Raw genomic sequence first — 25177 nt, 5'->3', positions numbered from 1 at the left:
TGACTTTTGTTTTTGCTTTGCTTGAAAATGCAACATTCAGTGATTTTCTGATCAGTATCAAGGACACCTGCTCTCAAAGGCTGACATCAGGTCAGGACCATCGTATGATAATTCCAGGGAAGTTTCAGCTCAATCCTACTAGTGGAATTTGAGAAGAAGTATGAAAAGTTTTCACACAGTGCATGACAATAGATGATATCTATTGGTCGGGTCCGGATGACCTAAAAAATCAATCTCAAGACAAAAAACAAGTTCCTTTGAGCCCATCAATCTAACCAGTACTTGGAGCTGAATATTTTACTGCATAATGCTTACTGAATAATTCAAAACAACAACAGTTTTTATATCATACAAAATCAATATTTATTACAAAAAATCATGGATTGCAATATTTATACAAATAACATTAATCTCACGACACTCGACTTCTGAGTGATCACAGACGCCATAAATATACCGAGCACTTAGATAAAGGTTTACACCTATATATCACAAAGTGGAATACATTGTATACACTGTCTTTTTCCGTAAAATGCAATAGTTATTTTTAGATGCCTTATTTAATATCATCATATAAGAAAACAGGTTACACTTTTCAAACATACTTCGTCTTATATGCATACATACATGTATGCTTACAGCTGATGAAATTGACATACATTAATATTTGGTTAATAAGCAGGTTTGTATTATCATTATATACACTCTTAAGCACAGGGGCATGTAACAACTACTTATAATATACATGTACTACACAAGGCTTCTCCCTTAGAAACATTGGTGCATGTCCCTGTGCTCTTAAGACACTATGTTAGGTATTTTACAGAGACAAAAATTAAAGTTGATGAAGACTACCTTTCTGATGATGAATTTGGGAGAAAGACGGTAAATATTTCAAATTCGTTTGGCTTGAAATCTATTACAAAAATGTAGTTGTATTTTATATTAATTATATGCCTATCATTGTATCCTCTTCTCTTTCAGCATATCAAAATCAGGTAATCACAAAATTAATATAAGAAACAAATTGTGTTTGTGCAGAAATTAAACAAAACAATATGAAATTTGTTTACTGATAATTAACTAATTCCTTTTCTCTTAATCAAATTTATTTCAAAGGTAAATTCAATTTTATATCACAGAGTTGTCTCCCTTGCATCAAAAGCTACAGGGTATTAAATTTTATTGAAGGAGACAAAAGTAAACTAGACTTGGAATGGACGACTGACCTCCTGATATTTCATTCCTGATTTATTAGTGTGCTTTTCGAATGATTCGAAATATGTCATTGTTTTTTATTTACTCATTTCAAAGTGCTTTTGATTCTCCTTTTTAATCAATCCTCTATCTATTCTGCCAAACTTGATGGCTGATTTATTTCAGAATTAATTATCGTTTAACCATCTTAAATGACTTTTGATTCTTCATACAAGTAATTATTTTGAGGACAACTGATGGGCTGTTTGCCCCTTCTGTTTTTCAATGCTGCCTACTGTGAAAGGAAAAGGTTTGACAATATTGGCAATGAACCATTCTTCTGAGAACTGGAGATGGTCACCAGGGTAGCTTAGGAAGTGGAGACGTTTTGTAGCATCCATAGCCTTCAGTCCAAGCCAGTCCTACAGGAGATAAGATTTTAGTTTACATTCATCCTAACTACATGTATTTAATTTGACTAAAAAAACTCATTAGGCTGTAGGCTTCACAAAAAACTCCATAGAAAACATCTCAAGTAGAGAGTTGGATGGACAGAAAGGAAAACAATAGTCTAGTTTTACCAGTAGAAGACAATATGATAATTATTACAGTATTCAGTTTTTCTATTGCATTAGAATCCTCAAGTTTAGAAAAATTTGTTATCTTAAGCATCCCTTTCCTCTGTGTACAGTGAAATATCCTTTACTTTAAGACGCCCCCCCCCCCCCCCCCCCCATCCCTTACCTCTGTGTACAGTGGAGTATCCTTTACAGTAAGACACGCCCCCCCCCCCCCCCCCCCCCCCCCATCTCAGCACCATCCCTTACCTCTGTGTACAGTGGAATATTCTTACTTTAAGACGCCCCCCCCCCCCCCCCCCCCATCTCAGCACCATCCCTTACCTCTGTGTACAGTGGAGTATCCTTTACTTTAAGACGCCCCCCCCCCCCCCCCCCCATCTCAGCACCATCCCTTACCTCTGTGTACAGTGGAGTATCCTTTACTTTAAGACATCCCCCCAGCACCATCCCTTATTGCTGTGTACAGTGGAGTATTCTTACTTAAGACGTCCCCCCCCCCCCCCCCCCCCCTCCTCCCAGTACCATCCCTTACCTCTGTGTACAGTGGAGTATCCTTTACTTTAAGACATCCCCCCAGCACCATCCCTTATTGCTGTACAGTGGAATATTCTTACTTTAAGACATCCCCCCCCCCCCCCCCCCCCCCCCCAGCACCATCCCTTATTGCTGTGTACAGTGGAATATTCTTACTTTAAGACGTCCCCCCCCCCCGTCCCAGTACCATCTCTTACCTCTGTGTACAGTGGAGTATTTTGCAGGGGAACAACTTCCTTGTCTTGTCCAGGTGTGTAAAATCCAAACCACTGAAAAAAATACAAGAATGAAAGATGTTCACTTCTTTAATTATTCATATAAATATATATATATATGTATTTCAATTATAATTATTCAATTTGTTAATATTTTCTGAATTCCTGAACTACTGTTTTTTGGACAAAACAAAACAGTTTTTGCATTAATGATGACTCTGATCCCCAAGGGACCAAAGGGGAGGGGCCCAATAGGGGAAATAAAGGTAATGCCTTTAAATCGCTACTAGTCATAAAGTTATGAATGAATTTGAACTCAATTTGGTCAGAAACATCCGTGGGGGAAGCAAAACAGATTTTGCATAAATGTTGACTCTGACCCCCGAGGGGGCCAAAGGGGCGGGGTCAAATAGGGGAAATAAGAGGTAATTCCTTTAAATTGCTACTTGTAATAAAGTTATGAATGCATGTTGTAAAAACAATCCTTGAGGTCTTTCAGACTCTTAGAGAGTCTGGACTTAGTTATTCCTTTAAAGCAGTTGGGATTCCCACACTATAACCATATATAGCATTGTTTGAGATTGCCAAATAAAACGAATTGAACATGAAAATTATTTTGACATTTGGTGAAATCCAATCAGGCCCCATAGGCCTCTTGTTGTATTTTCTAGTACTGTTTATGTATCATGTGATTGTATTTGTATTCTCTGTGTCTTGATAAAGGGGCAGATTGCCTCAAAAATTGACATTTTCATTGTCCACACTGTTAAAATTACTTCTTTGCCCCATATTTATATATTTTTGTGTTGTAAAGGTTCAAATATGTTTGATGATTTCAGTTTTACTAAAGATTTGAAGAATTTTAGTAGAAATCATTCTAAAATTTATTGTCTCTATTCATTTTCTTTTCAAGATATATGATCTATTTGTTCTTTCCTGATTTTGATCAATCCTGAAAATTAGAAGGGACCCTTAAATAATTTGAGTAAGTTGTAAAAAGCCAGTCAGCAGAACCTACCTCACTCTCCCTAGGCTGGACCATGGTGTCAAGAGTAAACTTGAGCATCACAAAGTTCTTGAGCTTCTGCAGATTAGCCTTGTAGGTGGCATTCTTTACCTGAAATCAAAATGTTCTCGGTTATTGAGAAGAAGTTGCTTGAAGATAATAGCCTATTTGAACCATATGACCTTAATAAAGGTCAAGGTCATTCATTTGAACAAACTTGGTAGCCCTACATAGAAACATGCTAAATGACCAATATCACAGGGCCTCTTGGTTATTGCGAAGAACTCTTTTGAAGTTTGGTCTATTTGACCCATATGACCTCTGTGACCTTGAAAGTAGGTCAAGGTGATCAATTTGAACAAACTTGGTAGGGCTTTATTCAAGCATGATACAGGCCCAATATCAGTACCCTAGCTGGGCCTTCTGATTATTGGGAAGAAGTCATTTGAATAAAAAGTTTGTGCACGGCGCACGGAGACGGAGGAAGCATGATGGCTATATGTCCTCCTGACCCTTTGGGTCAGATGACCTAAAAAGGACTGATCTCAAGTTCAAAACTAAAATTTTGCACTGGTCAACTGCATATTTTTAGAAAAGAACTGGAGGCTTTATTCCTAAAGAGGAGACTGGAGAGTTATAGATTAGAAGTCATTCTTTGCATAAGACATACATGTATACATGTATATGAAAACATTCCATGGTTACAATTATACCTTTTCCTGGTTGATGTCTGCCAGAAACACACTGTACTTTCTGTATTCATCCTCATTAAAGGGGTCCTGCCAGTATTCAGCCTGAACCAAACTAGAATTAAATCATTTGCCTTCAAATAATGCTGGAGAATTAAATAGCTATAAGGTGTTCAACTTACCTCATAAAATATCTATTACCTACCAATCGTGCCAACCCTCCCTGTGAGGGTGACTCATGATTTTTACCTTAAATTAAGTTTAATTATGAGTAAAACTATTTTTCATATTTCTTACAAGGCCCATATGACCCTTCAGGACCACCTCTTACTGGTCACAGTTTTTGTTATTGTGACATTGAAATTGTCATACAAAAATATCATAATACAACTATCATGAAATATAACAAAAATGTGTCTTATTACTCTACAGCTTCAAAGATTTGAAAATATATAAAACTACCTGATATAACTTATATATGATCTAATTATAACTTACAATGTATATAATGATCTAATATCTTGTATACTGTGCAGATTCAGGATGGAAGGAATTTGTATTCCAGCTTACATGTACCTGCATGGGTCTGATGAGACAATTGTGTAAATTTTAGATCCATTTTAGAGCCTGTCTATCTTTTATAGAATTCCAGCTCAATTTGTATAATTTTTAATTGAAAATCGATAACATACTGGTACACCTAAAAGTGTCATACTCCTGTATACTGTCATGTGTAATGGCAGATGGTGGTGGATATCGACTATGTTTACATATACTTACTTGTCCTGGACAAAACTGTAAATAAGAGAAGAAACAATAAATAGTAAAACAACAATCAAGGTATTTGAAAAATGTCTTACATAACAATGATACATTAATTATAGATGACATGGTACTGAAGTTAAAATGTTGGAGTTTTCATTAAGACAAACTAAGAGGAGACATATGGACATTTAAGTAAGTTTGAATGTCTGAAATAAGACAAGGAAACTGGTGCTGACCATACAGAGACTCAATACATACCTCACATAGGCACCAACGTTGAGGAGTTTTCTGACTTCATCACACAAGGTTTCATTTTCTCCAGGACACTTCGGAAACCCAAACACACCTACAATAATGTTTAACATTTTATCTGTAAAAGTCTAGTGATGTTACACCAAAAAGTCCTAAATAAAGCTCATTTGAATATTTTGATATAACTATCAAAATGAGCTACTAGCCATTGTAACATCCAAACCTTGAGGTGGGCCTTATGTTTCCAAAACAAGTGTCAGTTCAATTCCTAATGGATCTTCAAGTGATATGTTTGATTATATGTCTTCATCCTGACAGCCTGAGATTTAGCTAGATATGACCTTCACCCTGAGATTTTAGCTAGATATGACCTTCACTCTGTGGTTTTAGCTAGATATGACCTTCACCCTGAGATTTTAGCTAGATATGAACTTCACTCTGAGGTTTTAGCCAGATATGACCTTCACTCTGAGGTTTTAGCCAGATATGACCTTCACTCTGAGGTTTTAGCCAGATATGACCTTCACTCTGAGGTTTTAGCCAGATATGACCTTCACTCTGAGGTTTTAGCCAGATATAACCTTCACTCTGTGGTTTTAGCCAGATATAACCTTCACTCTGTGGTTTTAGCCAAATATGACCTTCACTCTGAGGTTTTAGCCAGATATGACCTTCACTCTGAGGTTTTAGCCAGATATGAACTTCACTCTGAGGTTTTAGCCAGATATGAACTTCACTCTGAGGTTTTAGCCAGATATAACCTTCACTCTGTGGTTTAAAAATTTAGCCAGATATAACCTTCACTCTTTGGTTTTAGCCAAATATGACCTTCACTCTGAGGTTTTAGCCAGATGTGACCTTCACTCTGAGGTTTTAGCCAGATATGAACTTCACTCTGAGGTTTTAGCCAGATATGACCTTCACTCTGAGGTTTTAGCCAGACATGACCTTCACTCTGAGGTTTTAGCCAGATATGACCTTCACTCTGAGGTTTTAGCCAGATATAACCTTCACTCTGTGGTTTTAGCCAAATATGAACTTCACTCTGAGGTTTTAGCCAGATATGACCTTCACTCTGTGGTTTTAGCCAGATATGACCTTCACTCTGAGGTTTTAGCCAGATATAACCTTCACTCTGAGGTTTTAGCCAGATATGAACTTCACTCTGAGGTTTTAGCCAGATATGACCTTCACTTTGAGCTGTTTTTACCTTGGTGCTGGCCTCCTACAGAAACCAGATTCAGCATGGGTGGGTTTGGGCATCTCTGGGCAACAGCTCGCCTGAAACAACAGTGGTACATTCTATATATCTTTTTTTTCAATTTTTGAAACATACTTGAATTGACAGTTATCATTTGTTTAGTAAACAAATATCTGTATTGGTCAGTGATGAAGCAGAAATTTTCTTTTTATGAATGAAGCAATCACATAAAGGTAAAAATATAACTTTTCCTATTTTGCCTTTATTATTTGTATGAAGAGTTATCTCCCTCACCCCGTATAGGTACACAATGGGTACATGTTTCTAGATTCATTTACTGTCTTTGTCCTTATTTGTTTGATAGGTTTAGTTTAGGTTATATGTTACCTTACATATTATAGATACATTTTGTACATGTGATATGTATTAAGGCTGTATGCTACATTATACATTTTGTACATGTGATATGTATTAAGGCTGTATGCTACATTATACATTTTGTAATTGTGATATGCGTTAAGGTTGTATGCTTTTTCCCTCAGCAAACTGAATGAACCTACCATGCAGATATCAATAATGAAGATGGTTTAAATCATTTTGTATGGAACTCTTTACAAAGGAGGTAAATTTTGTACACATTGGTGTCAAGGGAACCAAGTTTTCTGCTATAGCATGTGATCAGGTCAAATTTTCCCATTAACTTGAGGGTAAAGCTAATCTCCGGTCACTTTCCTCGGAGACAAGTCCAACCTCTTTCACCACCTATTATCATGTAGTGAGTGATTAAATGCTACTGGACATCACTCATGGGATTGACCATGTGTGACACTGGTCAGTAATGTGATAATATGGGAGTGATGACCAGTTACCGTGGTGATGATTAGCTACACACACCTATTATACAGACAGATCACAGAGAGGCGCCGGGCATACAGCACACAGGATAGTCAACCACATTCACTCTAATATCTTAGTAATTTATTTGAATATGAATAAAGACAATTTTTGATTAGGACATTGACTGATTTTTCTATGAATCTTACGACTCCAAATACATAGATTTCTCTACAAATTCAAATATCTATAGCCATAGCCTCTCAGAATCAAGGCCGGAAAAACATTTTCAACAGTACTAATTCTAAGTATAATTTGTTTGTTCAGTTGATAATGAGATGACAATTGTATGTTTAAATTTAGATGTTAATCTGTGAGATAAGTTATTTTGATTATCTTATAAATATCTCCCAAAAATTGAATTTAAGTTTCAGTTATGATCAAATGTAAAGAAATACATATAGAAAAATGAAGCTAAACACCACTGTCTAAGATATTGTATGGATGGACAGATAGATGGATGGCAGAAAAACCCTCAGATTATGGACAGGTCCTCAGACTATGGACAGATGATAGAAAGACAAATGGATGGACAGACATACTCCCAGATTATGGACAGATAAATGGATGGACAGACTGAGATTATGAACAGATAAATGGATGGACAGATTATGAACAGATAAATGGATGGACAGAATCCCAGATTATGAACCGATAAATGGATGGACAGACTCCCAGATTATGAACAGATAAATGGATGGACAGACTCACAGATTATGAACAGATAAATGGATGGACAGACTCACAGATTATGAACAGATAAATGGATGGACAGACTCCAAGATTATGAGCAGATAAATGGATGGACAGACTCACAGATTATGAACAGATAAATGGATGGACAGACTCACAGATTATGAACAGATAAATGGATGGACAGACTCCAAGATTATGAACAGATAAATGGATGGACAGACTCACAGATTATGAACAGATAAATGGATGGACAGACTCACAGATTATGAACAGATAAATGGATGGACAGACTCCCAGATTATGAGCAGATAAATGGATGGACAAACTCCCAGATTATGAGCAGATAAATGGATGGACAGACTCCCAGATTATGAACAGATAAATGGATGGACAGACTCACAGATTAAGGACAGATAAATGGATGGACAGACATACTCCCAGATTATGGACAGATAAATGGATGGACATCACTTCCAGATGATTGGAAGAGATAAATGGATGGACAGATTATGAACAGGTAAATGGATAGACAGACTTCAAGATTATGAACAGATAAATGGATGGACAGATTATGAACAGATAAATGGATGGACAGACTCCCAGATTATGAACAGATAAATGGATGGACAAACTCACAAATTATGGACAGATATATGGATGGACATCACTTCCAGATGATTGGAAGAGATAAATGGATGGACAGATTATGAACAGGTAAATGGATAGACAGACTTCAAGATTATGAACAGATAAATGGATGGACAGATTATGAACAGATAAATGGATGGACAGACTCCCAGGTTATGAACAGATAAATGGATGGACAAACTCACAAATTATGGACAGATATATGGATGGACATCACTTCCAGATGATTGGAAGAGATAAATGGATGGACAGACACTCTAAGATTATGTGGTAAGGACAGATATAAGATAAATTATGGTATGTATTCCTTCCTTGGTGTATATAACAGTACAGTTTCACAAAGTTTCGTAACTTACAAATTTTGCGTAAGTCAGATTTACAAATTATTGAGCGGTTCATAAAAACTTCGTAACTTACAAAAGTTCATAAGTTACACAAAAACCTCAGGTAACTTTTACGCCATATCCACCCTGTCGTAATATAACTATAAACAATTTCAAATCGAAAGCAAACTTGCCCTTTTGAACAGAAAATGATGTTCTACTCAAATTACAAATTAGCATAAGAGAACAAATAAGCCTTGTCAGCAATTGTTTCGAAGAGGAAACCGAGTTTTGAATGTCCAGGAGGGATGCTGGCAAAATACTCATTGTCATGCAACTAAACTTTAACAGAAAATTTGATCTTCTCTCAATAATACAGTTGTTTTAATAGAACAAAATAAAGTTCATAGTCGGTGTACAGGACTCCGGGAATGAGAGCGGCATACAATTTTCACCTCAAGAGTGTCGTCCTTTTTCACCTCCAAGTTAGAGAGTTGTATATTTTTACTGGGAGAACGTACGATTTTGACGCAAGATATGAAAAAAAATTACGAAAAACCTTTGTGAAAAGGACTTACAAACTTCATAAGTTTTGTGTAACTTTTTTGTAAATATTTACAAACGTTCACGATACCCTGGAAGATATTATGGTGAAATTTCTAAAATGATACAGAAAATAAATAAGAACCAATTCTTTTTTTGTGGTTGTTGTGTATACAAAATTGCCAAAGCCCTTTTTTCTGTTCTGAAGGATATTTTTCTCTGAAAATGAATTGTTTGATATCAGTGAGCCGAGCAACACAACTGTCTATTGTCAATGTGTCACTAGAAATACTGATGGAGTAAAATGTCCGTATACTCAAGGCAAAGAAAAACGTTTTGTGAACTTGCCAATTACTAAAGTCTAATACAGAACAGATCTACATGTAGCACACATGATAGGTGTTAATGGAAAGGAAAACTCTGTATTCTTATTGAGTAATGTGTACTAATTAGATGTTCTGTTTGATATACATACATAATTACATCTGAGATGTAGACATTGTTGTACATGCCTGTCAGTCACAGAGGTCCACACACAAGTTTATAAATCAAGGGATTTCTTACTTAAAAACAGCATATATGAATAAAATAAAAAACTGACTCTTTCAAAATGGTCAATTTCAGAAAATAATAGTCAATTCAAATTTTCATCATTATCATGATGCAATGATCATCATCATCATCATCTTGCATACTTCCTGTATTTGTAATGTGAATGTGCTAACTGAAATTTACCAGATCCCGCACCTGCTACACAAGTAATTGAGCAACATTTTAGAAATTCAGCTCAGGGACGATACTTGTAATATTGATCGAGTTTGTTACTCCATCAATATGGTTGCCATGTCAAAGCATGATCAGCTTCCATATTATTGCAAAAAAGTCTGAATGATTTAAGTAAATAATGAATCAACAAAAACAGGTTAATTTAAGAAACACTCTTCTTTCTGCATATGACCTTTTCATATTTTATGCGACCTTCATATATAACCAAGAAATAAATGTGAGATTTAAAACAGTGTTCAGCAAACAAGTTTTGTAAGAGGTATCAACTCATGAAGGACAGTTGTCAGTATCAATTCTAATGCTCAGAATTAAAATGCTTCAGGAGAATTTGAAATAAACTGTTGCGAAATACATGTAATTGTCAGGCGTTTAGTCACAGACATAATCTTTAGACAATTAGTCACAGATATAAAAATGAGTGGAAAATGTTAACATTTTAACAAGTAAAGGAAAGACATCCTTTAAATCAGTCACAATGAGTTGTTTGTGTTGTTTACTGAAGAAGAGACAAGTTTGTTTCGCTTTTGGTGAACCATTTGGGAGTCAGGGTTATTGCTGAAGTTGGAGATTGGGTTTTGATAAGGGGAGAGGAGACATGTTCATATAAGAAGCATGCATTAATACTCTATTGCATTCAGACACAATAGCTGTTAATTACATGGTATTAATTTATCTGACAATATACCATGCTTGCTTATTAGCTAATAAGCTCACTCATATATTTACTGCAGTTTACTAAAATTGCCAACAATTCTTTGTCCTGTAATAATCCTACTCCCTACTTTGGGTCAGACATTATGCACTGACCCCCCACCCCCTACTTTGGTTCAGACATTATGCACTGACCCCCACCCCCTACTTTTGGTCAGACATTATGCACTGACCCCCCACCCCCTACTTTGGGTCAGATATTATGCACTGACCCCCACCCCCTACTTTGGGTCAGACATTATGCACTGACCCCCACCCCCTACTTTGGGTCAGACATTATGCACTTGACCCCCACCCTTTACTTTGGGTCAGACATTATGCACTGGCCCCCACCCCCTACTTTGGGTCAGACATTATGCACTGACCCCCCACCCCCTAGTTTGGGTCAGACATTATGCAATGGGCCCTGACAGCAGGAAAAATTGAGTACAGAAACTACCTTCTATGGAAATGAACACAAATGGGACTTCATCTTCCTGACATAAAAACAAAGAATAATTTCACAGTTCCTCTGATATCTTTTACTTTTAAACACGGAAACTGATAAGGCATTTTTCAATTTCACTGATAAAATGTATTTTGCTTTTTAAAAGAAAATAAAAAGTTTCTATTCAAATGACATTATTTTTAGCATTTACTGACAAAAGACAGACAGATCTTTACCTACTGACAAAAGACAGATAGATCTTAATCTACTGACAAAAGACAGATTGACCTTTACCTACTGACAAAAGACAGATTGATCTTTACCTACTGACAAAAGACAGACAGATCTTTATCTACTGACAAAAGACAGACAGATCTTTACCTACTGACAAAAGACAGACAGATCTTTACCTTCTGACAAAAGACAGACAGATCTTTACCTTCTGACAAAAGACAGACAGATCTTTACCTACTGACAAAAGACAGACAGATCTTTACCTTCTGACAAAAGACAGACAGATCTTTACCTACTGACAAAAGACAGACAGATCTTTATAATAATAATAATAATAATAATAATAATATTTATTGTACAAAAAAGGCCTCCAGCCCATAGTACCATTACAACATTAATTAGTTAATTGGCATCGTCATAGATAGACATATAGATAAGTAAACACCCAGCATCAGGGCGCAGTATAATTTTACATGTTATGTATCACTTGTGTATTCAAGTATATTAACATTCATATCATATATCATATTAGTTATATAATAATAATGTATAACATAATACATATGTATAACTTGTAATTTGAATAGTAGTATCACACATGTAGTACATATTGTATTTAAATAAAATGTTCACTTAGCTATTTAGCATCTCTATTCTTACATCGTTTGCTTTTTTGATATAGATAGCAATATTCTTTATCATAGTGGCATTCTCCGAACGCAGTATTTTGACGAGGTTTGACATTGTTGGACTTGTATAACACCACGACGGCAAAAAGTTAACTCTAATGTCTTTCAGTATGGGACATTTCAGCATAAAGTGCAATTCATCCCCTACCTCCTTCATATTACATATCTTACAAGTTCTTTCATTCCGAGGAGTATTATTTTTCCTACCCGTTTCTATCTCCAAGTTATGTGTAGAGCATCTCAGGTTTAATAATGCGAATCTAAGAGTGAATGATAAGGTATTTATGCACTTCTCCGTTTGTAAAGCAGGTTTTATACGGGAGTATAGTTCACATTTTGGAGATTCCCTTAAGTATTCTGACCACTTCTGAAGATTAATATCTCGTAAACGTTGTTTAAATGCATCTATAAACCTTTTTTCATCACCAACTCCTTGATGTTCCCATACTATACCGAAACCATTGTAGAATAGTAGGTTTTTTACTTGTGTACACCAGGTTACTTTGTCATGCTCATCAAGATGGCGCAGCATAATGAAGCATTGTTTTGGAAGACGGCTGTATTCCATTCTGAATAGGCGCAGAAGATACTTAATGGGTTTGCAAAAATAATTGACACTCAGTTCATGACGACCGCATTCGCCTAGAGCTATGGAGTTGTTGGTATTACTTCCTGTACATAGTAACCACTTACAAAACTTGGTCTGGACTGCTTCTATATCTTTCTGGTAATTTGTACCCCATATCTCAGCACCATAACATAATATAGGTGATATCATACTATCAAACAGTTTAAAAGCAATGGTTGTATCTCTTTTACCAATCCTTGTCAGACAGTTCTTTATCATGTTTAATGCCTTTGTAGCTTGTTGTGTTAGTGTTTTACATGCTGCACTCCATTTCAGGCGACAGGAGAAAATAATTCCTAGATATTTATAGTAGTTCACAGTTACTATTTGTTCACCATTGTATGTCCAACGTTCTGTAGAAGATAAATGTCCTCCGTTCTTAAACACTACTACATTTGTTTTCCCAAGATTGACTTTCATATTCCACTTGTAACAATATTGAGCAAGAGTATTCAGCTTCTTTTGTAAACCTACTACCGTGTCACTGAGCAGAACCAGGTCATCAGCAAACAATAAATGTGTGAGTCTCCGAATGATTTCTGTTATATAAATTCCTGACTGAAGTTCACTGTCTTCATTTAACATTTCTGATAGCTCATTGACGTAGCTGGCAAATAATAGCGGACTGCGTATACATCCTTGTTTTACACCAGAGTTACATTCAAAGCTTGAAGATAGATTATCATTTAGTCTCACTTTAGCTTTTACAGAAGAGTACATGTCCTGTAGAACAGTTATTATTCGGCCATGAAGATTTTGTTGTATTAGGCAATAAAATAGCTTTTCATGATTAATACAGTCAAACGCCTTAGAAAAGTCTACAAAAGCGCAATAAAACACATTTCCCTTTTTTGACAGGTATTTCTGTATAACTGCTTGCAAGCTAAATATATTGTCTATTGTTGAATAACCTTTTCGGAATCCTGCCTGTTCTTCCGACAGCGTATTGTTTAGATCTGACCATGCCCTTACTCGTGTACACAAAATTTTTGTGAAGATCTTGCTCATCACAGCTAATAGTGAAATACCTCTGTAATTTCCTGTGTCGTTAATGTCACCCTTTTTATATAATGGCACAATGATACTGGTTGTCCAGTTTTCTGGAAACTTTCCATTCTGTAAAATTAGATTGAACAGTTTTTGTAGTACACTCGGCATTCCGACGTTGACCGTCTGTTTAAAGAATTCACTAGGAATTGTATCTTCACCTGGCGATTTGTTACTTTTAAGATCATGTATCGCATTTCTCACTTCATCAACTGTTATGTATGCATTAAGTATAGAGTCATCATTAGATTGTTCACATGCTTCACATTTTCCACTATGTTCTCTTAGAGCTGATTTCACATGTTCACTGAAACTATCATCACTTTCCTCCAATACTGGATTTAAAAGTTTCTCGAAATAGTTTTTCCATTCATCTGATGTTATGGTGTTCTTAATACTGGTTCCTCTTTTGAGTATACCTTTAACTTTGCTCCAGAAGTCACAAGCATTTTTATTAACGGCTGATGTTGTGAGAGCCTCTGCTAGCTCTTTTTTATGGTCCTGACTTTTTTGACGACAAGTTGATCTGTATAACTTCCTAACATCAAGATATTGGTGAAGTATATCCATGTTATTGGTACTACGGAAGTCATTTAATAGAATACATTTACGTTGTTTTAAGTTGTCACACTCCTCGTCAAACCACTTTGCGTTCGGAGATACCCTATTTCCTATGCCTTTGCACTTCATACTTGCTTTGTTGCCCACCTCACACAATAACCTAGTAAGTTTCTTTGACAATTCATCAACACTAATATTATCATCATACAACATGTTATCAAGTTCATTTCTAAATTCATTACTATTTACTATCATACCAAATTTGTGCGCTTTATCTGGCTTCCATTTGATCTTACTCCAGGGTTCAGAACTACTACTTGTGCTTGAGGTTGGGGCATCATTCATAGACTGTTCATATAATTGTAATGTACATCTTACTGGAAAATGTTTGGAAATATCACACGATAGAATATTTAAACTAGTAAGTCTCTTGAATAGAGACCCACCCACAAGCACATAGTCTATCTGACTACCCCCGCTTCCAGACAAATATGTAAGTTCACCTTTACTATCACTTGGGACTCTTCCATTTGCTATAAGTAAGTCATGAACTACACACATTTCCACAAGATTATAACCAAAGTTATTAATGGTTTTATCAACATTGTTTCTTTTTCCTATGTTACTATTACCAGTATAAACCTGATCAAGACCGGGTATAAATGAAGTATCATCATCAATTATGAAATCTCTAAGTACACCTGACCTAGCATTAAGGTCACCCATAATTATAATTTCACAATGTTCATATTTACTTCTGATTTCATTAACAGCTTTCTCAAGTATTTCAATACCACTATTTGTGTTCTTATCATGATAAAACACAGACCCTTCTGGGGGTATATATACATAACCCAGTACAATATCATATAAGGCTCCTGTAGTATGTCTCAGATCAAACTTTAGCCAGACCATTTCTTCATATTTGTCAATCAATATTTGTGTTACATACTGACTAAAGGTTGATCTGACACACACAAGGACTCCACCAGATGACTTTTTAACATTCACTTTCCTTATACTTTCAAATAGTGTATAATCTTTAAACATGCTCTTAAATTCATTTGTATGCTTTTGAAATGATTCTATGAAACCCACAATATCTATTTCATTTATAGTATCATATAGTTCCTTTGGGAAATGTTTCAGTTTGTATAGAAGTCCCTCTATATTCCAAGTAATACACGTCAATGTTCCTTGCACTTTTCTATCATGATCTGCATCTTTATTACACTGAATGTTATTGTTTGTCTGTGGGCCTTGACCAAAACGTCATTTGGTCCTTTCTTGTTGCACTAGCACAATCTTGTCAGAGTCATAGTCATATTGGTATAGTTTACCATCGATCAGCAACTTATCATATCTCATGGAGACCTTGGAACCTTTTTCTCTTGCCTCCATGAAGAAGGGGCTGAGTTTCTTACGAGCATCTTTTACTTGTATTGGAAAGTCTTCTGTTATTCTAACTTGTCCTCCCCGGGGGAGATTTGATTTTGCTTTTGCCATTATCTGCACTTTGTCTTTGAATGTCATAAAAGTTACCTTTATCGGTCGGTTATTTTTCTGGGGCCGGCCAATTCTTTGTATATCATCAAATATAATATTTGATGTTTCCTCCTCCGAAATGTTAAGTTCGTTTTGAAACAGTACTTTCACTTTCGTTTCGGTTTCCTCGTGTGACAGATCTTTACCTACTGACAAAAGACAGATTGATCTTTATCTACTGACAAAAGACAGACTGATCTTTATCTACTGACAAAAGACAGACAGATCTTTACCTACTGACAAAAGACAGACAGATCTTTATCTACTGACAAAAGACAAACAGATCTTTACCTACTGACAAAAGACAGACTGATCTTTACCTACTGACAAAAGACAGACAGATCTTTACCTACTGACAAAAGACAGATTGATCTTTATCTACTGACAAAAGACAGACAGATCTTTATCTACTGACAAAAGACAGACAGATCTTTACCTACTGACAAAAGACAGACTGATCTTTATCTACTGACAAAAGACAAACAGATTTTACCTACTATATTGTACTATACAGACAGGAAGACAGACAGTGCATTTTATATATATTGTACTATACAGACAGGAGGAAAGACAGGGCATTTTATATATATTGTACTATACAGACAGGGGGACAGACAAGACATTTTATATATATATTGTACTATACAGACAGGAGGACAGACAGGACATTTTATATATATTGTACTATACAGACAGGAGGACAGACAGGACATTTTATATATATTGTACTATACAGACAGGAGGACAGACAGGGCTTTATATATATATTGTTCTATACAGACAGGAGGACAGACATGACATTTTATATATAGTGTACTATACAGACAGGGGGACAGACAGGGCATTATATATATATTGTACTATACAGACAGGAGGACAGACAGAGCATTATATGTATATATTGTACTATACAGACAGGGGGAGAGACAAGACATTTTATATGTATTGTACTATATAGACAGGGGGACAGACAGGGCATTTTATAAATATTGTACTATACAGACAGGGGGACAGACAAGACATTTTATATATATTGTACTATACAGACAGGAGGACAGACAGGGCATTTTATATATATTGTACTATACAGACAGGAGGACAGACAGGGCATTTTACAAATATTGTACTATACAGACAGGGGGACAGACAAGACATTTTATATATATTGTACTATACAGACAGGAGGACAGACAGGGCATTTTATATATATTGTACTATACAGACAGGAGGACAGACAGGACATTTTATATATATTGTACTATACAGACAGGGGGACAGACAAGACATTTTATATATATTGTACTATACAGACAGGGGGACAGACAGGGCATTTTATATATATTGTACTATACAGACAGGGGGACAGACAGGGCATTTTATATATATTGTACTATACAGACAGGAGGACAGACAGGGCGTTTTATATATATTTTACTATACAGACAGGAGGACAGACAAGACATTTTATATATATTGTACTATACAGACAGGAGGACAGACAGGGCGTTTTATATATATTTTACTATACAGACAGGAGGACAGACAGGGCATTTTATATATATTGTACTATACAGACAGGAGGACAGACAGGGCGTTTTATATATATTTTACTATACAAACAGGAGGGCAGACAAGACATTTTATATATATTGTACTATACAGACAGGAGGACAGACAGGGCGTTTTATATATATTTTACTATACAGACAGGAGGACAGACGAGACATTTTATATATAGTGTACGATACAGACAAGACATTTTATATATAGTGTACTATACAGACAGGGCATTTTATATATATTGTACTATACAGACAGGAGGAGAGACAGGGCTTTATATATATATTGTACTATACTGACAGGAGGACAGACATGATATTATATATATAGTGTACTATACAAACAGGAGGACAGACATGATATTATATATATAGTGTACTATACAGACAGGGGGACAGACAGGGCATTTTATATACATGTATATTGTACTATACAGACAGGAGGACAGACAGGGCATTTTATATATATTGTACTATACAGACAGGAGGACAGACAGGTCATTATATATATATTGTACTATACAGACAGGACGACACAAGACATTTTATATATATTGTACTAATGTTATACATACAGAAGAACAGACAGAGTGTTTTAAAGAGTTATACAGACAGGAGGACAGACACAACATTTTCTGTATATTGTACTACTGTAAACGTGGTTATTTTTGTGGGGGGAGGGGGGGGGGTATTTTTGCGATTTCTATATGTAAACTATACGCTTAGGGGTAATTTTTGCGATCGATTCTTATTCGCTTGTAGTTTGAGATTACGCGAATTGATATCAAAATTATACACGTGGGGGAAATTTTCGCGATCAAAAGGACTCCGTGTAATTAGCGTAAATTTCCCCCTCACGTAAATTTCCACATTTACAGTATACAGACAGGAGGACAGACATGATATTATATACATATGTATATATATTGTACTAGTGTTACAGACAGGAGGACAGAAAAGAAAACTTTCAATGATCAAGTTAAAAACGCATGAATGATTTACCATTTAATCTATAATTACAGAGATAAATATTTTTAAAGGGATCTAAGATGGATATCAATACAAGCAGGTAATGAACTACAGGGAGACAGACGGTATGATCCGCGTGATTATCGCAGCATGTGCATGATCTCTAATGATGATTACAAATCTCGGTATGTACCCTAGGGATAGACTATTCATTATCAACTACAACCTGGAAGCTTTGATGAAAATTAACCTGAACGTAAAATTCTGAACCAAAGAAACATACAAGTACAGAAATGTAAGAGAGCAAACTAAAAATATAAGCAACCGTGACCTATATTTGATACCATGTATACTGGTGTGGTATCCCACAAGATTTTTCCATCATGTGCAGTCTGATAAGCACTAATTAAGTGTGGGTAATTAGAATGTTGTAACGAACAAAAAGTAATCCACAATTGATACTAGGATACCACCAAAAAGACCAAGAGTTATATATCATATTTACAGTAATTCTGTTACCGCCAACCAAAAATTTACATTGGACTTTCCTCATTTTGGTGCAACTTTCAAGTGATAATGAATTATCAATCATTTCTGATTCGATAATTTATATTATTTATATAAATATATATATAAATATCCATCCTCAAATTAGCCTCCTCCCCTAGTGTAAAAGTGTCGGTATATGTATGAAAGTTTGGGGAAGGGTTTATTATTTATTTTTATTTTGTTTTAATGTCCTATTAACAGCCAGGGTCATTTAAGGATGTGCCTGGTTTTGTATAGGTGGAGGAAAGCCGGAGTACCCAGAGAAAAAACACTGACCTACAGTCAGTACCAGGCAACTGCCCCACATGGGTTTTCGAACTCCCAACCCAGAGGTGAAGGGGTTATTTGCGAACCAATTTTAGCTTACTATTTTAAAATAGATGATTTAGGAAAATTGAAGAATGTGGCGCTTATTGCAGACAAACCTGGGAACATTATAAGATATCCCTTGCTTCCCCGTTCACTTGATCTTTAATTTCAATCTAAAGTACATGTACATCAGGCTACATGACAACATGTAGGGCCAGGCTATTTTAGGTTGTGATTTACATCATTAGGCTACATGACACCATGTAGGGCCAGGCTATTTTAGGTTGTGATTTACATCATTAGGCTACATGACACCATGTAGGGCCAGGCTATTTTAGGTTGTGATTTACATCATTAGGCTACATGACATCATGTAGGGCCAGGCTATTTTAGGTTGTGATTTACATCATTAGGCTACATGACATCATGTAGGGCCAGGCTATTTTACTTGTGATTTACATCAATAGGCTACACAGCATTATGTAGGGCCAGGCTATTTTAGGTTGTGATTTACACCAATAGGCTACACAGCATTATGTAGGGCCAGGCTATTTTAGGTTGTGATTTACATCATTAGGCTACACAGCATTATGTAGGGTCAGGCTATTTTAGGTTGTGATTTACATCATTAGGCTACACAGCATTATGTAGGGCCAGGCTATTTTAGGTTGTGAGTTGCATCATAAAGCAGCTGCACAGCATCATGTAGGGCCAGGCAATTTAAGGTTCTGATTTTAAGATCACGAGATTAGCATCCCTTGTCTTTTCTGAGATTGATTTCCTACTCCAAGACTTCCCGATTAGAATCCCTTTTCTTTTCAGAGATTAATTTCCTACTCCAAGATTTCCCAGGGTGATAATGATGGCTGTCTGTAGTTTTATATATACTGGGGAGATTTATCAGGTGAAATGTTCTTTTACAGACATGCAATTAAAACCTAGGCCAGCTTATCTGTACTGATGGAACTACCCCCTTTCACAGTGATCAAATTATCATGATCAATGAGTATTTTAAAACAATGTCAAATCAACAAATAATCCTCAAAAATGTGATTTTCCTATATAAACTACAGTAAAGTTTACTTCCTCTCAAGAGGAAATGCCAGATCCCAAAGGTAATGAAAATCACAACCTATGCAGAGTATTGGATTCTTCCTCATTTGGGTATGGAGAAGAATATTTTCAAAATTACAGTCAATTTGAACCCTTTTTGCCCCATTCCTTGTATATTCTAAGGCGCCTGGGGAGTGGGGACAACATGATTCACAATTTTGGTTGAAATTTCGCCATGGAAGGTTTCTTCAAAATTTCACCGAATCTGGTTCCAGAGTTTCTGAGAAGAGGTTGAAACTGTAAATTGTGTACGACCACACATCGCATAATGGATGACGATGAACAAGAGGCAATTACATAGGAGCCAAATTTACTTCACTTGTATGAAATTTTATGAAAAATGTCTATAAGAAAAACCTATAAACATATCTCATATCTATTTTGAAAAGAATTCTTTATCACTCCCTCATCAACCCTAACACTAATTATAATATAAACACTTTATAGAAGTTCTTACGATAGGTAGAAAAGTTGGTTAATGTGAACTAATATTCTATCGATTATATCGCAGAAGTCCAGGAAGTGGAGATTGATGGGATTCACAGGAAATGCCTGTAGTCTGGACAACAAAATCACTGATACTGACTATAGATGTCAGTTGTCAGGAAACTAGACTTCCAGAGAGACAAGTAAAAAAACAACATTTAATTGTTAATTCCTTTTTGGTGTGGGATGGGGAGGGGCCTGGTGGGTTAATTGCCAGGTTGTTTATCCCCCATCATCTGTGACAACATGACTATGTGGTATATCATATACATGCAAATATTATATATTTCAGGTCAATACATTTTTTACATGAAGTAACCTGTTTCAAATGTCAAGGTTGGTACTTCTCTTATTTCTGATTGTATCGGTCTCTATATGCCTCACCCAATTAACCAGACAAATTAATTTGTAAGCAAGTGGTTTATGTGTCCCAGGTTAAGAAGTTTAATGTGTCCCAGGTAAAGAAGTATTATTGTGTCCCAGGTAAACAAGTGTTATTGTGTCCCAGGTAAACAAGTATTATTGTGTTCCAGGTAAAGAAGTCTTATTGTGTCCCAGGTAAACAAGTATTATTGTGTTCCAGGTAAACAAGTGTTATTTTGTCCAAGGTAAACAAGTGTTATTGTGTCCAAGATAAACAAGTGTTATTGTGTCCAAGGTAAACAAGTGTTATTGTGTCCCAGGTAAACAAGTATTATTGTGTTCCAGGTAAAGAAGTCTTATTGTGTCCCAGGTAAACAAGTGTTATTGTGTCCCAGGTAAACAAGTGTTATTGTGTCCCAGATAAACAAGTGTTATTGTGTCCCAGGTAAACAAGTGTTATTGTGTCTCAGGTAAACAAGTATTATCGTGTTCCAGGTAAAGAAGTGTTATTGTGTCCCAGGTAAACAAGTGTTATTGTGTCCCAGATAAACAAGTGTTATTGTGTCCCAGGTAAACAAGTGTTATTGTGTCTCAGGTAAACAAGTATTATCGTGTTCCAGGTAAAGAAGTCTTATTGTGTCCCAGGTAAACAAGTGTTATTGTGTCCCAGGTAAACAAGAGTTTAATATCTCCCAGGTAAACAAGTGACAATGGTGTCCCAGATGAATAAGTGTGGATGTTTTTGTGGTATTTGATCATTAGTCAATAAATCATTAACAAGGCAGTAGCTAGCTAGTTACACCCTGTTTTGAGAGAAATTGTGTAGGGGGGTCCTCCACTAATATCTACAATGGTATGTTAATGATCGGTCACTAGAATCCCAATGAAGCCCCAAAACAAGGACTGAAAGCATCTGAACCCTCAAAAATACTATGCAAGTCTGATATAAGTCTGATTTAATCTGTAAATATTCAGACATTGAATTTTATTTACCCTAAACACAATAAGTTTACTTACAGGAACTGTCCTCCTTGAGAAAATCCAATGGAATGGTATCCATTCTGGAGTTTAGGATCCTTAGCAATCTTGTCACATGCCATAGCAATCTGGTCATTGGCATTCATGAAGAAGCCATTTGTTGTGTCCTTTTTAAAAGAAAATGTGCAGGTTTAGAAAGTATTGATGAACTATAAATAATATTTACTGACATTACCATATAGTCTACTCTCTATGGATTTTTTTCATATTGCAGACTAAATCAGTGAGTCTAAAAAGTTGCTGGTGACAATTTACTTCAGCCTAATTCAGTAATTTCAATTCTGTTTTACAACAAAGTGTCCTTTTAATATGCATACACAGATAAAGGACTGTATCTTTTGCAGCAACACATAAATCCATCTCAAAGCAGTTCACAAATTATTATCTGTGGTTGTCCGGAATTTAGCTACCCGCCATTGTCTTTTTCAATAGCCTGGGAAGCATACAGTGGGAGCTGCCATTTGGCACCAACAGCTTGTATACAACATGTCAAAAACTATCCTATCACTGCTTTATAAATATATTTACCGAGGCGATGCTGTCACCAATCATCAAACTGTTGACATAAACACCCTTGATTTCCTTCTCTATCAGCTTTTTAATGCTTCCCATACTCATTGGGTTACAGCAACTGTCACCTGAAAAGGCAAGGTCATCTATTAGGTATTGCTGTAGAACAATTAATAACAATAGTAATTCTGTAGTCTTAAATACTTTCCTTGATTCAAATTTACAGATTACCTCATTATATTACAGCATGATTCTGTATAACTTGCTGAATTACCCCATTTGTCCACTATTAAATCATTAATAACATCAATAATCTTTTAACAAGAGTAGGCCAGGGATATTTATCAAACCACTATGTACAATATGATCATAGCTAATTTAGTCCATCAAACTTTGTAACTTGCATATGTAGATAAGTCACATACATACATGTATGTAGATTTGATAATATTGTCCTGATGTCTTATCACTCAGTTGATTAAATCCTCTCGATGTGAAGAACAGGTATTGAATTCACCTGCTTTAAATATTACATATATAAATATACCTTACCACCATAAAAATTCTATCAATATTTATGTGTAGAATAGAAACTTGCTTTAAATGTGGTCACTGCTCGCATAATATAATATGCAAAAAAATCAAAACTCACAAATGTTTTTGCCTCCAGAAATCAATTCCTACATAATCTCTTACTTTATTTGATGGTCTATAGTGCGTAAGTTGACCAGGAAAAAATGTGACTAAAACTAGCCTGGTCTATAAGCTTTATTTCACACAGTGATGGTATATTTTTAAAGTAAAGCAACATCAACAAAATGTAGATAGGGTAAAATGTATCATGTAGGAGTGGGGCATGAGAAGCTCCAATCTCTCCCCTATTCCAAGGATTGAATTCTTTCTTCTAAAAATATCTTTGGCTGCTGTCCATTCTATAATTGTTTTCTACTTTTCTTTTGCTGTTACATACTTTTTGTACAAGTTTTTGGAATTTAATATAATAAGTGAATAAGGGAGTCTTATCTGCATGTTAAACTGTCAACCTGATGACTTTGATCACATAAGGATTTTCATATATATTTGTATAATTATATACTTTTTTGGAACCCAACATAATGTGGAAATAGTTACAGATATAGATACAATCATTTTCATCTGAATTAAATTTGCACTTTGTTCAATTTTATCAGAAAATTGTCATTTTTGGTTCATTAGTAACCACTAAAAATAGGACGAAAATCAGGAAACAAACTTTTGATATTTACATTTTCTGTGGGGAAAACAACTCTTGCATCTCAAATTTCCATTTTTGTTACAACTCCAGCTCAGAAAAAGCACACAGCTAAAATATGAGTTTTAACATTACCCTATATACATGTACGTATGTTAGAATTCAATGAAAATCAATATTGGAAATACATTCAAACCCTAACACCTTCAAATTAAAAAAGTTCTTTTATAAAATTTTCTCCTTCTGAAATGATATCTGTAACGAAGGGTTCTCTGTGGTTTTACATCATGAGACAGGAAGAATATCAGATCTGATTTTTTTTTTTTTTTTTTTTGTAAATGTGCGATTCAGCATCTTGTGCAAACTTAGTCTAAACATGATATTCACCAGATACTTGTCTATAGAAATTATATTAGTTCGTCAATTTATTCTAACAGTCGCGCTGAGTAAAAGTAAAACCCGTCGCCCACTGAACTATGAACCCTACGGTAACTTTACTGTGGAAAGTGCACGTAAATTCGATTTACATCTTGAAAACTAACTTAGAATATCACATAATCATTAATTTGTCTTCGAATGGCATGTTCACTTAACTTTGTCTGAAAACTTACCCATGCCATGCCATATGACGACCGGTGTCACGGCTAAACAACCAGACACCGCTGCCAAACACACAAACACCGACAGAATCGTTCCGTTCGCCATTTTGGAATGTCATGTGATTTGAAGTACGGACAAGTCATTATTTGTAAAATTTGTTCATTGACTTCTCATCTTTATTATTGAGAAATATTAGAAAATAAAATTATTGAATATACAAACTCATTTTAAATGTACGATAAATGAAAAAAATGGTAAAATTTTTTTCAAAGAAAATA

General features: G+C 35.5%; 1 protein-coding gene across 1 annotated transcript; it reads right to left on the bottom strand.

The window, feature by feature from the left end:
• Window positions 1-338: 338 nt before the first annotated feature.
• Window positions 339-25010, bottom strand: LOC117325424 (palmitoyl-protein thioesterase 1-like). Its single transcript, XM_033881613.1, has 10 exons — window positions 24911-25010; window positions 23087-23196; window positions 22538-22665; window positions 6450-6520; window positions 5246-5333; window positions 5003-5017; window positions 4247-4337; window positions 3546-3644; window positions 2510-2581; window positions 339-1619 (listed from the first exon to the last, which is right to left on the bottom strand). The coding sequence occupies exons 1-10, from the start codon at window positions 25002-25004 to the stop codon at window positions 1437-1439; spliced, it is 951 nt and encodes a 316-aa protein (XP_033737504.1). The 5' UTR covers window positions 25005-25010; the 3' UTR covers window positions 339-1436.
• Window positions 25011-25177: the final 167 nt, after the last annotated feature.

Source organism: Pecten maximus, chromosome 4 (genome assembly GCF_902652985.1).
Source record: "Pecten maximus chromosome 4, xPecMax1.1, whole genome shotgun sequence".
Taxonomy (NCBI): domain Eukaryota; kingdom Metazoa; phylum Mollusca; class Bivalvia; order Pectinida; family Pectinidae; genus Pecten; species Pecten maximus.
Note: the sequence above shows the minus strand (reverse complement) of the source record. Positions and strands in the feature narration are given on the sequence as shown.